The sequence below is a fragment of the Heloderma suspectum genome, chromosome 3, assembly GCF_057233095.1.
Source record: "Heloderma suspectum isolate Gila_16-S chromosome 3, 16-S_ref, whole genome shotgun sequence".
Taxonomy (NCBI): Eukaryota; Metazoa; Chordata; class Lepidosauria; order Squamata; family Helodermatidae; genus Heloderma; species Heloderma suspectum.
Window position 1 is genome coordinate 107,388,435 of NC_139460.1, and position 13,374 is coordinate 107,401,808.

At 40.6% G+C, this 13,374-nt stretch overlaps 2 protein-coding genes across 6 annotated transcripts in view; both read left to right on the forward strand.

Annotated features, from left to right (window-relative positions):
• MAP7D2 (MAP7 domain containing 2) overlaps positions 1-2,946 on the forward strand; it is a 101,505-nt gene extending 98,559 nt beyond the window's left edge. For all 4 annotated transcript variants that reach the window (XM_084844043.1, XM_084844044.1, XM_084844046.1 and 1 more), the window contains 2 exons: positions 44-319; positions 1,402-2,946. In XM_084844043.1, the coding sequence (XP_084700169.1) occupies positions 44-293 (250 nt within the window). In that variant the 3' untranslated portion in view covers positions 294-319; positions 1,402-2,946. The remainder of the gene's footprint in view (positions 1-43; positions 320-1,401) is intronic.
• Positions 2,947-8,417: 5,471 nt separating this feature from the next.
• BCLAF3 (BCLAF1 and THRAP3 family member 3) overlaps positions 8,418-13,374 on the forward strand; it is a 37,034-nt gene continuing 32,077 nt past the window's right edge. For both annotated transcript variants that reach the window (XR_014789170.1, XM_084844047.1), the window contains exon 1: positions 8,418-8,645. The gene's annotated coding sequence lies outside the window, so the exon portion shown is untranslated. The remainder of the gene's footprint in view (positions 8,646-13,374) is intronic.

Genomic DNA, 13,374 nt, shown 5'->3' on the forward strand with positions numbered 1-13,374 from the left:
GGTAATAAGTTGGTTCTTCTCCTGCACCCTCTTATTTATACAGTCCTGCTTCAAAAGAAGAGCTCATATCTATCCCTGAATTTTCACCATTGAATGAAATGATGCCTGGTGTTTCTTTGGACCAAAATGGATCAAATAATGGGAAGGCTCTTGAAGAACTTCTAGATTTCACTGGCCAAGCCACTTATCCAAAATTATCAAGTGAAAGTATTAGTATAGATGATTGTAATAAAAACTTGATTGATGGATTTAACAGTCCAGGACAGGAGACAAGTCTCAATACCTTGTGTTGATAAACACACTACTTCTTGGCAATAAGGTACAGTATTGTTGTGGAGTATAACTGCTTAGCTAGCTCTTCCAGGCAGTCTCTGTGTCTCTGCCTGCTAAGAATATACCACATAAAATAAATAAAAACAACAAAAACCTGAGCCACTTCAGAAGTACTGCTCAAACGTTCACACAAAAAGGAAGAAAACACAGTTGGGAAAAACCCTTTCTCTTGTACCCTAGCCTTCTTCAGACGTAGTGCTCTCACATTCAGTGAACATGATTGGAAGTGGGCCTGCACTAATTTGCTACGCCCCTGATGTGCATGCCCCTCTGTATCCACACAGTGGCCCTTTTGTGCATTCATCACATTTACAACCACCCAGAACTTGAGTTCCCTAGGATTCTGAGTTCGTTTGATAATTCTTTCTAAAAAGGGAAACCACCTTCAATAAGGCCATTTGTGTTGACAAATTATTGTATATGTGGGTTCATAGCATATCCCATACGCTCTTTATTATATATGAATATATATACTGCAAAAGTATCAATTGAAAAGATTACATAAGCTATAAGAACAAGAAGGCTGCTGCAAATGAACCTTAAAAGACTATTTAGTAATCTTTCTCTCTTTGTTCCCCTTAAAAAAAACCTAAGAGGCAGGTTGGATTTTACAAGCAAAACTTATAGCAAAATTCAGTTATTCTTAAACCTAAGCTCCCCCTCCCCATTTGGTCTCTCATTTTACATTCCTCCCTAGTGAGCCTGTTTCCCATGGTTGTCCTTACTTATCAGTTGTATATGAGAGAAGAGTTCTCAGTTTGATTAGCAATCAGCTTTTGTTTCTGCTCGAGGCCTCTCTATGTCTCTTTTTCTCAGTGGAAACGAAAACATGAAATCTAGGCAACAGTCTGAAGAGGCTGTAGATACAAACAGTTGGCTATAGGAAGTGCATTCTCTTGTTTTCTGGATTAATGCATGTTCAGTTTTCCACGTTGTGCTTTTATTTTTTGGAAGATTGGAAATGAAATTGAAAACAAGTTAATGGAAGAACAGTGAGGTATAATATAAATCTGAAAATGAAACATTTAATTTTTGTAAACAGACTACATTTCTTTTTCTCATTGACAGAGGATATTGGAGAATATAGAACACTCTCAATGCTGCTGTCAGTAATTTAAGAGCTTGTCATTTTAAGAAGCTGCTGCAGTCCGCAACACTGGATATCATGTTACTCTGCACTGAGTTTACTGTCTTCCCATGTGCATTGTTGAGTAATTAGTCATTTTGGTAAAGAGTGGAATCTTCCGTTTTGAGTGGTTTCAGGGAATATTTGTGGGAGTTCTTTGTTTAGAATTTGAGCTGCTAAAAACATGGATATTAAACATATGTCTTGGTGGGCTCCCAAGTGAGTCCATTCGTTTATTTTAAAACCATTATTTTAATTTTGTCATTGAACAGTCAGGCTTTGTTTGTAAATGCACATTAGGCTGAAATAGCAGTTCTTGTGTTTGCCTTGTGCCTATTTTTTCGGTTTGTTTTTTCCTTGAGAAAAGATAATTTTATATGCCATTCATGACAAGTGTTTCATTGCAAATCTCAAGCTGAGAAGGCTTGAACAAAATATGCAACTGCTGGAATCCAAGAAGCTTTCTTGCACACAGTGGAGCATTAGGGTTATTCCTCCGTAAAAGATGGCACATAACAATTTTTAGTTGTATTATTTTGATCTATCAGTAACATAGTTGGCACTGAACTGAGCACTGTTACTAATAAAGTGCTAAAAGAAATTAGTAAGATCTTATTACATGGGTCTTTAAAGCATATTTAATTTTAACTGTTCATAAAAAAGACCAATATATTTAATTACATGTATTATATAAGCAATTGTATCATGGGGCAAAACTGATGATATGTTAATGTTCAAGATATAGATAGCATCTGTTATCAATATCCGGTGGTCTTCATTCATGGGATTCACTAATATCCTACAACTCAGCATCATATAATCAACAGCAACAGTATATAGACATGGGCAGCAAGATATTATAACCATGAGTGCTGGAAGTTGTACTTGTGCAACACAATAACCTATTAGCCTCTCTCACTCTACAAACAAGTGTATGAAGAAAGCTCTTATTAAGAAAGTATAGACATTCTATAAGCTGTACAGAGGGCATCATCTGGCCCATTTAAGCTTTTTAAATTTGATTGATTTCAATGGGAAAGTTGAGCACTGGCTTAGATTTCTCTCATTTGGAATCAATGGAACTTAAAACTGTTTAAGTTAGCCTGGTTTGTGCACAAAGAATTTCAGCTTCTGGTGAATTTGAACTTTTAAGCTGTGTTGCCTAGAGGACAATTTTGTCCCATTCTTTACAACAAAAAAGCTAATGAAACTGGAAACTTTTATATGTAGGGGTATGTTAAAATGTTATGTAGCTCTGTTCTTGTGACTCTAAAAATGCCCCCTGTTTAAAAATTAAAGTAGATAATGAAACTATGTAATGATATACACAAATGCTTACAATATTTATGTTGATGTATTTCAGCAAAAATACTTCCTTGGTGACTGTGCAGTATGTTGTAGCATGGTGCAGTGTCTTCCAAGTTAATTCTGCAATTTCCTGCCTAAACAATAAAAATAAACTAATTGAATTTGGTTGTGATACTGTGGTGGTGTGGTTCTGAAATGCAGCATTTTGTCATCTGTTGTGAATGTTAGGAAATAAGGAGACTAAGGGTGCAATCCTATGCATGTTTAGACAGAAAAAAAAGTCATACAATTCCCAGCATCCCCTAGCCAACATGGATTGCACCCTAAAATATTCTGTTGCCCCCCTCTTTTCACATTGTGTTGTGTTTCCATTTCTATTGTACCTCAGAGCTATTTTTTGTGTGAATATGGGATGCAAATCTGTAGCAGTTCTGCAAGTCTAGCTTTTTTGGTCAACTATATGGAAACCTAAGTAGTGGAGAGGTGAAAAGATGAAGTGTACTGAAAGAAATCCAGAGATGACCAACCACAAAATAAAAGCATGACTAGGGATTGATCTGATTAGTTTTCCAATAATGCAGCTTCTCAGTGTCTTCTGACTAAAGATATCCAAAGCCTTCACCTATAACAGTTGTAACTCTGCCCATGGGTTGTATCCAATGTAAAATGTGGACAGAGTACAAGAATTGGTGATGTTGTGCCAGCAGTTACGCAAGTACTAGTGGGACAACTAGCACAAGCACCTAGTGTAATGAAGTCATAATGAGCTAGACGATGGCTTGCACATGGCTTGCACAAATATTGGATTTAATACTTGTGCAAGGATGAAAACAGGGTTTATGAAAGCGGTGGCAGCTTTGGACTAGCAGAATGACACAGCTGGATTCAGCCCTTTTAATAGGTGAGCTAGACATCGAAATGAAGAAAATCGCTGGGGTTGCAACCATTGGTTGGATAGTTTAGTCAAATACCATTTTGTCACTTAGAAACATGTTCCAATTTAATTGGGAAGCAGATTTTTAAAAGAATGAATTGTTACTAAAAACAAAGTTACAAAAATGGCAGATGGCAGACATCATCTTGGAAGATGAATTCCCCAATTTCTCAGTCAGAGGAGGAGACCCCTGATCTAACATGGGTCCTGCTGTGACACATGCATGGATTTGTTTAAGATAATGAGCCAATCATTTTTTCTTCAGAAGTTGATCTAAGGGTGATCAGTACAACTAGTCACAAATTTGGCTCCTATTGAATAGGCGCCATTTTCAAACACAGTATACACATTATTGTACTGAGCATGGAAAATCGTATTGGATATATTGTAAATACGGTGGCATTTACAATATATGCAATAAAAAAACTGACCTCCTGGTACCTAATTTAGTATTTAGTATATTGGTACTTAATCAGGTGAAAATTTATGAAGTGGTTCATAACAAATAGTGGATAATGACATAACTAGCAAAAGAACTGAAGGTGAAAACAAGATCATAGTCCAGTAAATATAGTTGATAACCATAAACCAATTCCACCTAAGACATCTGTAACATTTTTGAGAATGTCTATCTGTCCAAAGGCCAAAAATAAACATCTAGAGCTTTCTTTCTGGGGGAAGCCTGTTTTCCTGATGCTGCCTATTTTTCACATTTATTTATATCAATTTTACCTGTTATTTCCATGCATGATATATATTTTAGCTTAAGAGACAAAATGTTGATAATGAACTAATGTCACTAATACAGCTGTCATGTGTTCTTAACATTTCAATACATTTCACAAAGAATGCTGTACACTGTATTATTTGTGGTAGTGTTCTTAGAGATGTTGAAAGTTGTGCAGTTCTTCAGGAAAAAGGCATGAGAGGCATCATTGCAGTGAGCAAGGAAGGACATGACAATTTGCATGAGAGACTTAGTTCCTCAAGGTGGGCTGAAAGTCCATAAAGCAAGCCATTGTATCTATACATTCAGCGAATGATAGAACTTCTAGACAGATGTAGACAAAGCATTTCAGGAAAGTAATTTCACATTAAGGCATCAGAATATGGGCTGGAGTATGGACAGATACATTCATAGAGCAAATGCTCATGCAATTATCAAAAAGTTAAGGAGGGTTGATACACTGGTTAGGTGTGGGGGTGATGGAAAACCAACAAGCCCTATGGATTGTAAGCCACTCAGCATGCAGTGAAGAACATTAAGAAACTATCTACAGAGAGCTGAACATCGTCTGTTTCTCTCCAACTGTTGATGCTATGTACCACCTGCATAAAATTCATGTCCAGTGTTTGCTATGGAAAACACTTCCAAGTTAATGTGTTTCCAGAACAAAGGGGATGGCAATGTTTACATGGATATCTGTCCAATAGCCACAAAATGTACCAGCACCAGAGAAATTACTCAAACCAATTCGCTGCACCTGCCAAATCACAACTGACTAAACTTACAGTTGATGATGTATATGCCAACTTTATTTTGTACTATGGTTTGCAAGCATTGCAGTGGTAGCAGCTGTACAAGTGCATAACAAATTCTTACCCATGAGGAAGAGGACTAAGCAGTAGCATTGGCAGTGAAAAACCAGTATATAGGTATATTCTTGTAAATTGCTTCAGGGTCAAGATTTGCATATAATAGGTTAGAATGACTATTTCATCATATACTATAATGACTATATTGACATATCACCTATATATTCGGTGTGATGAGACATTAGATACACAGTAGATAGCTTGATGTTCCGCGTTGAACATTTTTTGACAGTTAATGATAAACACAATTTACATTTGTATTTCATTTAGGTATTATATGAAAACCAAAAAAGGTCACAGTTTTTTCAGGCCCGCTTCATTGGTTCTAGATTTTGGATTTTTAATATAGAATACTGGCTTGAACAAAGTGCAAGTGGAATGATTTGGGGTGGAATTTGTTTATGGTTAAGCAATTAATATGGACTTGAGCACGCTCTGGGAGAGAGCTCAGGACAGGAAGGCCTGGCGTGCTATGGTCCATGGGGTCACGAAGAGTCAGACACGACTGAACTACTGAACAACAACAATGTAGTGAGTCTGCTGGACTATCTGTGCTGTAACTCGTTTTCCAGTTTGATGAAATTCCAGCCTAAGTTCCTGATACTGACGTATGATGGTATGCTGGACTCCTCCTTGATTCGAGCAAATCACAACATACTGTGTGTCTAAGAAAGATCACTGCTTTTGAGGGACCATACATGATTCAACCAGTGAGAACTGGTGTAGTGGATGCCTGAATGTGAGCCAAGAACCTGGCTCAAACCACATCTTACTTAGGCAGGTCATTATCTTTCAGCCTCACTTCCCTACCTTAAACATTTATGAATATTCCTACTGATCCACCTTACACGCTGGTAGTTAGGATTATGGAGAATGTATGCAATATTACTTGGAACACCCTAAAATGCTATATAAATTCTAAGTATTGTGTGCGCATAAATTTCATAAACTGCTCTGTTCAATGTTAAATTAGCTGCCTTTGTGCTGTGCCTAACACATCTATTTTCAAAACTCTTCTAGTTACATTTCTACACATTTTCCTGTATCTTTCTAATGACCACCTCCAATTCCTAGGCAGTTGACCCCATCCCTTTAGGCAGGTTTGTGACTCCATGTTCCCAGCCTCTATGCAACTTGCCAGCTATGGCCATGGACTTTTAGGTGACAAATGAAATACCTTGATTTTTAAACTCCATGTGCACTACAAATATGAAGATTTATCAAACACATCATGATTTGTTATTCAATGGCTGCACAAATTTGAGAGGACCAGTGCACAGGGAGATAGGTCTGCATATATTTCTTACACAGGGCTTTTTGTTGGCTTGCCAGTTGGATTTTTTAATGGTTTGAGCAGCAAGGAATAATACATAAATGTGTTAAAGAATTTTAAATATATACATTGATCCAGCCTTTTGGAGTGTGAATGAAAAGTTATTTCGTGTATGTATGTGACTACACTTAATTTAAAATGGACAGAATACTTCTGGCTGGCTAGCTGGCAGGAACCCTGAACTTGTGCTATTTAGTTCTGTGAAATTACTGTGTTGAAGAATTATTATGAAACAGATGGCTAAGAACAGACCCAGAACAGCCAGGTTACTGTTTAGTAGAATGAAGAAGGGATAGTTGTAGGATAAAACAAGAAAGAGAGGATGGATGAACTGAAGAGTTAAAATTGTAGCAGAGCAAAAAAAAAAATCATACATGGGAGGAGAAAAGAAAAGGGAATCAATGTCTCCTGCTATACTTCTGTAACCTCTACAGCCACAGTGTCCATCTGAGCTTAAAGGAAATCTATGGCCAGGAGTAGGCCCATCCAGGGAAAACTACTAGTAGGACCATCCAGAAAAAACCACTGCAACAAAATGTTATGGTGTCCACTGCTCCTGTTCAGGGTTCCTGCCAGCTAGCCAGCCATGCCATTCTCAAGGGAATTTCATTCCATTCCTGCTTCCCCTATTTTGTCACTCAAGGGGCTGGAGCCACTGAGCATGCTCAGTCCTCATTGGCCTCAGCTGTGTTTGGGTCGCTCTTCCCGCACCCCTCAGCCTGCTGACCCTTCCTTCCTGTATGTGGATGGTTCCCTTTTGACGACACAGGGATCCCCGTTTGGAGAATGAGGTTGCCATTTGCGCTGTTCTGGCCCCAAAGGTCCTTGGCCAGATAAGAGTATGTCAGAACCAAGAGCACAAAGGGTGGTTCGAGGGACAAGGCAAATAAGGAGCGATGAATTTTAGGTATCAGACTCTGCGAGGATGGACTCAATGCTGGCGTTACATCAGCAGTAATTTACCCCGATGGCTTGTGTGCGCGGGGCGGGGCACGGGCTGATAATTTCTAAAGGGCGGGAAGATGGTGAGGTTTATTGCCTCCCCCCACCCCCGTGAAGGAGGACAGTTATTGCAATTCCGTGCATATTAACTCGGGGGAAAAGGTTCTCTGCTCAGCGGAATTCGCTCCCATTCAAGTGTGCAAAGCATTGAATTGCAACATTTAAAAAAATTACTATAATTATAAGTGATTAGTGTTGCGTGCGTGCAGAGCCGTGGAGGAGCCTGTTACGTTGTCGGTTAAGGGGAAGCCCTACTGACAGGCCTAGAATAGGTTGAGACCTGGCTAGTTTAAGGGAACCGTTTTCTGCTTTTAATATTAAGCATTGAGGTGGGGAAGTCTTTGCCTCCTGAGCAAGGGAAGAGGGTGCTTAATTTGCAGGGATCAACCCCGTAACATTGGAATGACAGGCCGGAGCCTTGGGTTACGTGACGAAAGAGTTCTTCTGGCCATGTGAGGAGTGCATTCCCTCATACCTTCATACCCCTGGGATTATTATACAGGGAGCAGCATGTGCAGTATCAGCAGTCTTTATGTCCACTATTATACTTTATCTCTGAGGGAGTAACGAAATGTGTTGCTTCATTTACAGAGGGGGAAAAAAGAGGAAGCTTATATAAAGTGGGAAAGGAAAAGGGGAGCAGGAGGACGGAAACATTAGGGGGCGACGGAGGGGCAATAAGGCGTTCCGCTCGGCCCCAAGAGGGTCGTCGGAGGCGTCTCAGCATTCGCTCCTTCCCGCCCCTTTACTTCCGGGGCACTTAGCCCAACCCTCCTGCCTGGGGCGGGGTAGGTAGGCCGGCCTGGGCCGGTGGGGAAAGGCGCTTCCTCCTCCTCCTCGCTGGCCTCCTGCCTTTCCTTCCTCGCCTGGGCTGTGGGCGCGGGGAGCACTCTGAGGTGATCGCTCGGAGGGCGCCGGCGTCCACCAACAGCGGAAAAGGGACCTCAGACACTGCAGTTCCTGGCGGGGAGAAGGAGGATTGGAGGAGAAGCTGGCAGCGGCAGCGGGGCAAGGTAAGCGCCTGCGGGCCCCGCCCCCCTTCCTGGGCCTGCAGGGCTGGGGCTCTCTGCGGATCTAGCTCTGGGGGGGCAAGACAGAGGCGGGACCCCCTCGCGGCGGGGGCGGGGGCTGTCTCGCTGGCGATCATAATGAGGGAGGGGGACTGTACGCCCGTCTGGATTTTGAAGTGGATGCCACTCTAGTTCAGCTCCCCCCCCTTTCTTTTTTACTAAGAATTGCATTGGAGCAAAATGCCACACTTAAGCTGGCCCCTGTAGCACAGTTGAGGCCACCCTCTCCAGTCTTCCTTTCCATATTGAGGATGCGTGGTGGTCTCACTCTCTCTCTCTCTCTCTCTCTTACTTTTTTGGGTGCATGCTTAACAAGAAAAGGGACTTCTTATCTACGTGATTGATTTTGAAAGTACAGAATAGGGGTATGTGGTGTTTTGGTTTAAGGCAGCTTTTCCCAACCTGGTGCCTTCCCGACGTTTTGGATTACAACTCCCAACATTCCAGACTATTGGCTATGCTGGCTGGGGCTGATGGGAGTTGAAGTCCAAGACATCAGGAGGGCACCAGGTTGGGGAAGGCTGGTTTAAGGTGTATACCGGTAGTATATCTCAGTAGTGTCAGATAAAGTGGGGGTAAAAAGCATATGAAGGTGCCCAAATTGTGTGAACACTTGTTCAGCTAAAGCGTTGTATAGTCCAAGGAAAGCTGCATTTGTAAGATTTATTTCAATATTAATTATCCAAAATAGAGTCCCTACTTCACACGTAGTGGCAGTTACCATTTAAATATCCTGATTGTGACTACAAAAGAAGGCTTAAAACAGTCTTCCCCAAGCTTGCACTCTTCAGCCTGGCTGGCTGGGGATGATGGAAGTTGTAGTCCAACCAGTCAGGGGGCACCAGAATGGGAAAGGCTGGTTAGGTAGGACTTGGGTAAAATCACTGTTGATTACCATGGCTTCGTTAACAGCACTGGGAATTTGGTACCGTTTTCCATGTCTGGTTAAGAGATAAGTAATTTATTCCATGAAATATACACCACTAAAGGGACTGGAGACTTTGGATGTTACTTTGGAAAAACAGGTGCTGGAGTGTTTACCTGATTTTTGCACTTCTGGTGCTACACTCAAAGGAGAAACTTGTGTATCTACTATTTAGTGAGGTGTATAAGTCCGTGTCTGTTATCTGAAGCTTATTTATTTCTCCATGAGTCAGAATACCTCTTGGGACATTAAACCAGAAGCTTGTAGATGTACAATGGTGGCTAACCAGATCTGTCTGACAAGCCCACAAGCTCCATAGGAACTGGTACCCAGAAGAAGTGGTAAAAGATATACATGTTGAGAAGCTAATGAATAGGAAACTGCTGCTTTTTCTGCATCTCCTGAGTACCTGTTATTAGGAAGCAACATTGGGAGTGGATTACTGCCCAGCTTGTGGGCTACCCAGAAGCATCTGGTTGGCTGCTGTGGGAACAGGATATCCACTGTAGAGCCTGATCCAGTAGAGTTACCTTTATGTTCATATCTAAACTGAGTCTGACTTGAGAGAACTTTCAAATACTGCCCTGTAGATGTTTGAACTCTTGCTTCCTTTTATCCCGCAATAGATTTTTTTGAGTGTTATGATACTTTTGGGTGCAGACAGGAGTGGGTGATACTGCCTGTATTTGCTGTTGGGTATTATTCAGCAAAGTACCAGGTTTGTTAGCTTGTCCGTAGAGTTATGAAACATTGGGAAGTTAGTTCACTTCAGATCTGAGACTTGCCCAGCAGAGTTTCCTGCAAGATCAGATTGTTATAAATAATATAGTATATTTCTCTTGCTCTAGGTATATTGCTGCAAATTCGTTTTTGTTCAGTCACCTTAAGCTGGTTGTGTACATCTGCTTACTCTTTCACCAGGTGTCTATTCATAGTGTCTTCTCTTCCTTTGCATTCTCTTTGTTACAGAGTAGATGGATTTAAATCAATGATTTTCAGTCATCCAGACAGGCATGATAGATTTAAATAACTGATTTTAAATCATGTTTCCAATTATATAATTCACGTATTTCCTGAAAAAGGGCATAATATGGTAAAACATATTGGTTTGTGATGAATTAGTCTTTTATAACACCTAGGAGTATAATCCAAAATCTCCAGCCATGCTGCCCACATACCTTTTGCGCTATACAGTTATTAATGTTCAGCCTTGCTGAGCACATGTGCAGGTACGTATTTTTCATACATTAACTATTCATAAGTCAAGTTTATACAGAGTTTAGCAACTAGGAGACGATTGCCAGAGCATCCCTAGCAGTGGAAAAAATGTGACTTGACCACTTTGGTTATTCTTACCACCTCTTAAAAATTATCACCAATTTGTTTGGTATAAGTATAGTAAGTATACAGAGTTGTGCACTTTTTGTCTCTTTCTGAAAAGCTAAACTGAGTGCAGATACCTTTTAAAGGAATTAATATTAATCTTCAGTCACAAAAGACAAATTGCAATTTCTAACAGATTGTTTTTCAAAGTTAAATGCATTTCCCAGATGTAGTGGTCTGTGTAGACTGACATCCTGGTTTCCAGTGCCTTAAGGCAGGGCTGTGGAAAGAATTGTTCAGAACCATCTATGTAAATCTTATTAATCTTGTGACAAAATTATATTATGCTTGTTGTTGTGGCAAGTTTCATAAGGAAGAGCTTAAATCTACTAAATAAACTCTTGGATAAATATCTTGTTTCAGGCACTGTTTTTTCTATAAAAATAATGGCGAGACAAACTAAGCTATGTAAGCATTTTGTAGATATACAAGCAAATTGTGTGAGATATATAACTTGTTGCCTATTGTATGTATCATCCCCAGGCCGCTAGACATGAGCAATTTCTGTGGCTTAGTGTTCTGGTTCTTCTGGCATTAAAAAGAAAAGCAAAGCAAACCTTGGCAGAGTATGTAAGGGACTTCTCATATAGACTCAGTGAAGTTTGGTACCGCTAAAAATTAAATTCTGCTGTACATGTTATGGCTACTCAGTCATGATACGCTGGGAGACTTGAAGTACATTTGCAGCTGACAGCTGTTGATTTCCTCCCACCCACCTCACAGCACCTAGCCACACCACCTTGCACTCCACTCAACCTGCTCATATACAAATCTTCTGTGGTGAGAAGAGGCTAATGAGAAGGGGATCATCAAGCCAAAGCCACTTGGTTTCTTGAAACTAGAACATATGCTTACATAGAGGGCTTTAAGCCAAATAACCATGCTTTACTTTGATCATGACTGGAAGCACCACTGCCTAAATTAATTCATGAACTTACAGACAGGTTTGCACCTCCCAGGTCTTCCAATTAGAGCATGGATCATCTTCTGGAGTATATATTAATGCTTTAAAAAAAAACACACAACACTGGCCTTCTTAGATTTGAGTATAACACTGATGTGTGTTGTGCTAGGTTATCTGAAGTACCCTCTGCAGTATGCTAATTTAGTGTGATTAGAAGTCATAACACCCATGAAGGCATGAGAATTCCAGTCATCATCAACATGTCATCCAGTCAAAAAAAATTCCTGAGAAAATCTATAATCAAGCTAGCTTTGATTTCTTAAGTTTATGTAATGTTTGCAGAATATGCCAACGTGACATTCCCACCCTTTGACCCTTCTCAGGAATTGCAATATAAGTGCAACTCTGACTGATGCTGATAAACCTACATTTGGCTCTGCATAGGAGCTCTGCTTTTGCTTTTACCTGAGTTAATGTGAAAATGTGTGTCTACACAGAAAGTTGGGACTCTTCACATGTAGACAATGCCCTATGTAGACATGACTCTCAAGGTCCCCACCTTATCCTAACTAGCAGTTGCGGGAGAATGTGAAAGTGTTATTCTGTCTAGCAGCAAAAACACTGCCACCTGGTTATGGACAGCCCACCCCCCATGTGATCCATGGCCATCAGTTGAGGGGAAAGTTTTCTGTTAATCCCCCTCCCTGCAAAGAGTGAGAAATGTTCCTTTTGCCCAGGTGTAGAAGTTCTTGTGCCCAGGAGAAGAAAAGAAGTGGGATTCTTCCTGTCTCAGAAGAATCCATGTTGTTACTGACTCTAACAGAAATGTATTAAGTAAGGGAAGGGCCATAACAACTTTTGATCCACTCTCACTGTTGAATATGGTAATATCAGTGTGTCTGAAACTTGATCCCATGACAGTTTTGAGGGCTAATTCACCTGAGAGCTGGAAACATAAAGCAAGTCTTAAGTTTTGCTCTGACAATTGCTGCCTAAGTTCAGAGATCATCAGGGATGCTATGGAGCTGAATTCCAAGAACAGATTCCGCAATGGCAGCTGGGAAAATATGGAGGCTGCAAGCCAATGGATGTTTTTGTTGTGAATGCACCAACTGAAGCAATAAAAGGCTTGGAGCAGGTGTGCGCTCTGTTCAGAAACATCACTACTGAGACCTGGTTTACACATAACACTAACCCATTGTTTAAACAACCAGAGTTCACAACACACCAACAAACTATGGGTTCTCTTTCTGGGTTTTTTGTGGTTAACAAGCTAGGTTTCCACATCACAATAACCCAGAATTCAACAAACCATGGGTTAAATGAGTTAGCATTTAAACCATGAGTTAGCATTATGTGCAGACCAGATCAGAGAGTCAAAAGTTTTGGCAAAGTCCGTAGTCCAAGATGAAAGGGGGGAGAGGCAGCATGCAAAGCAGCAGAAGGTCTTCAAATATCAG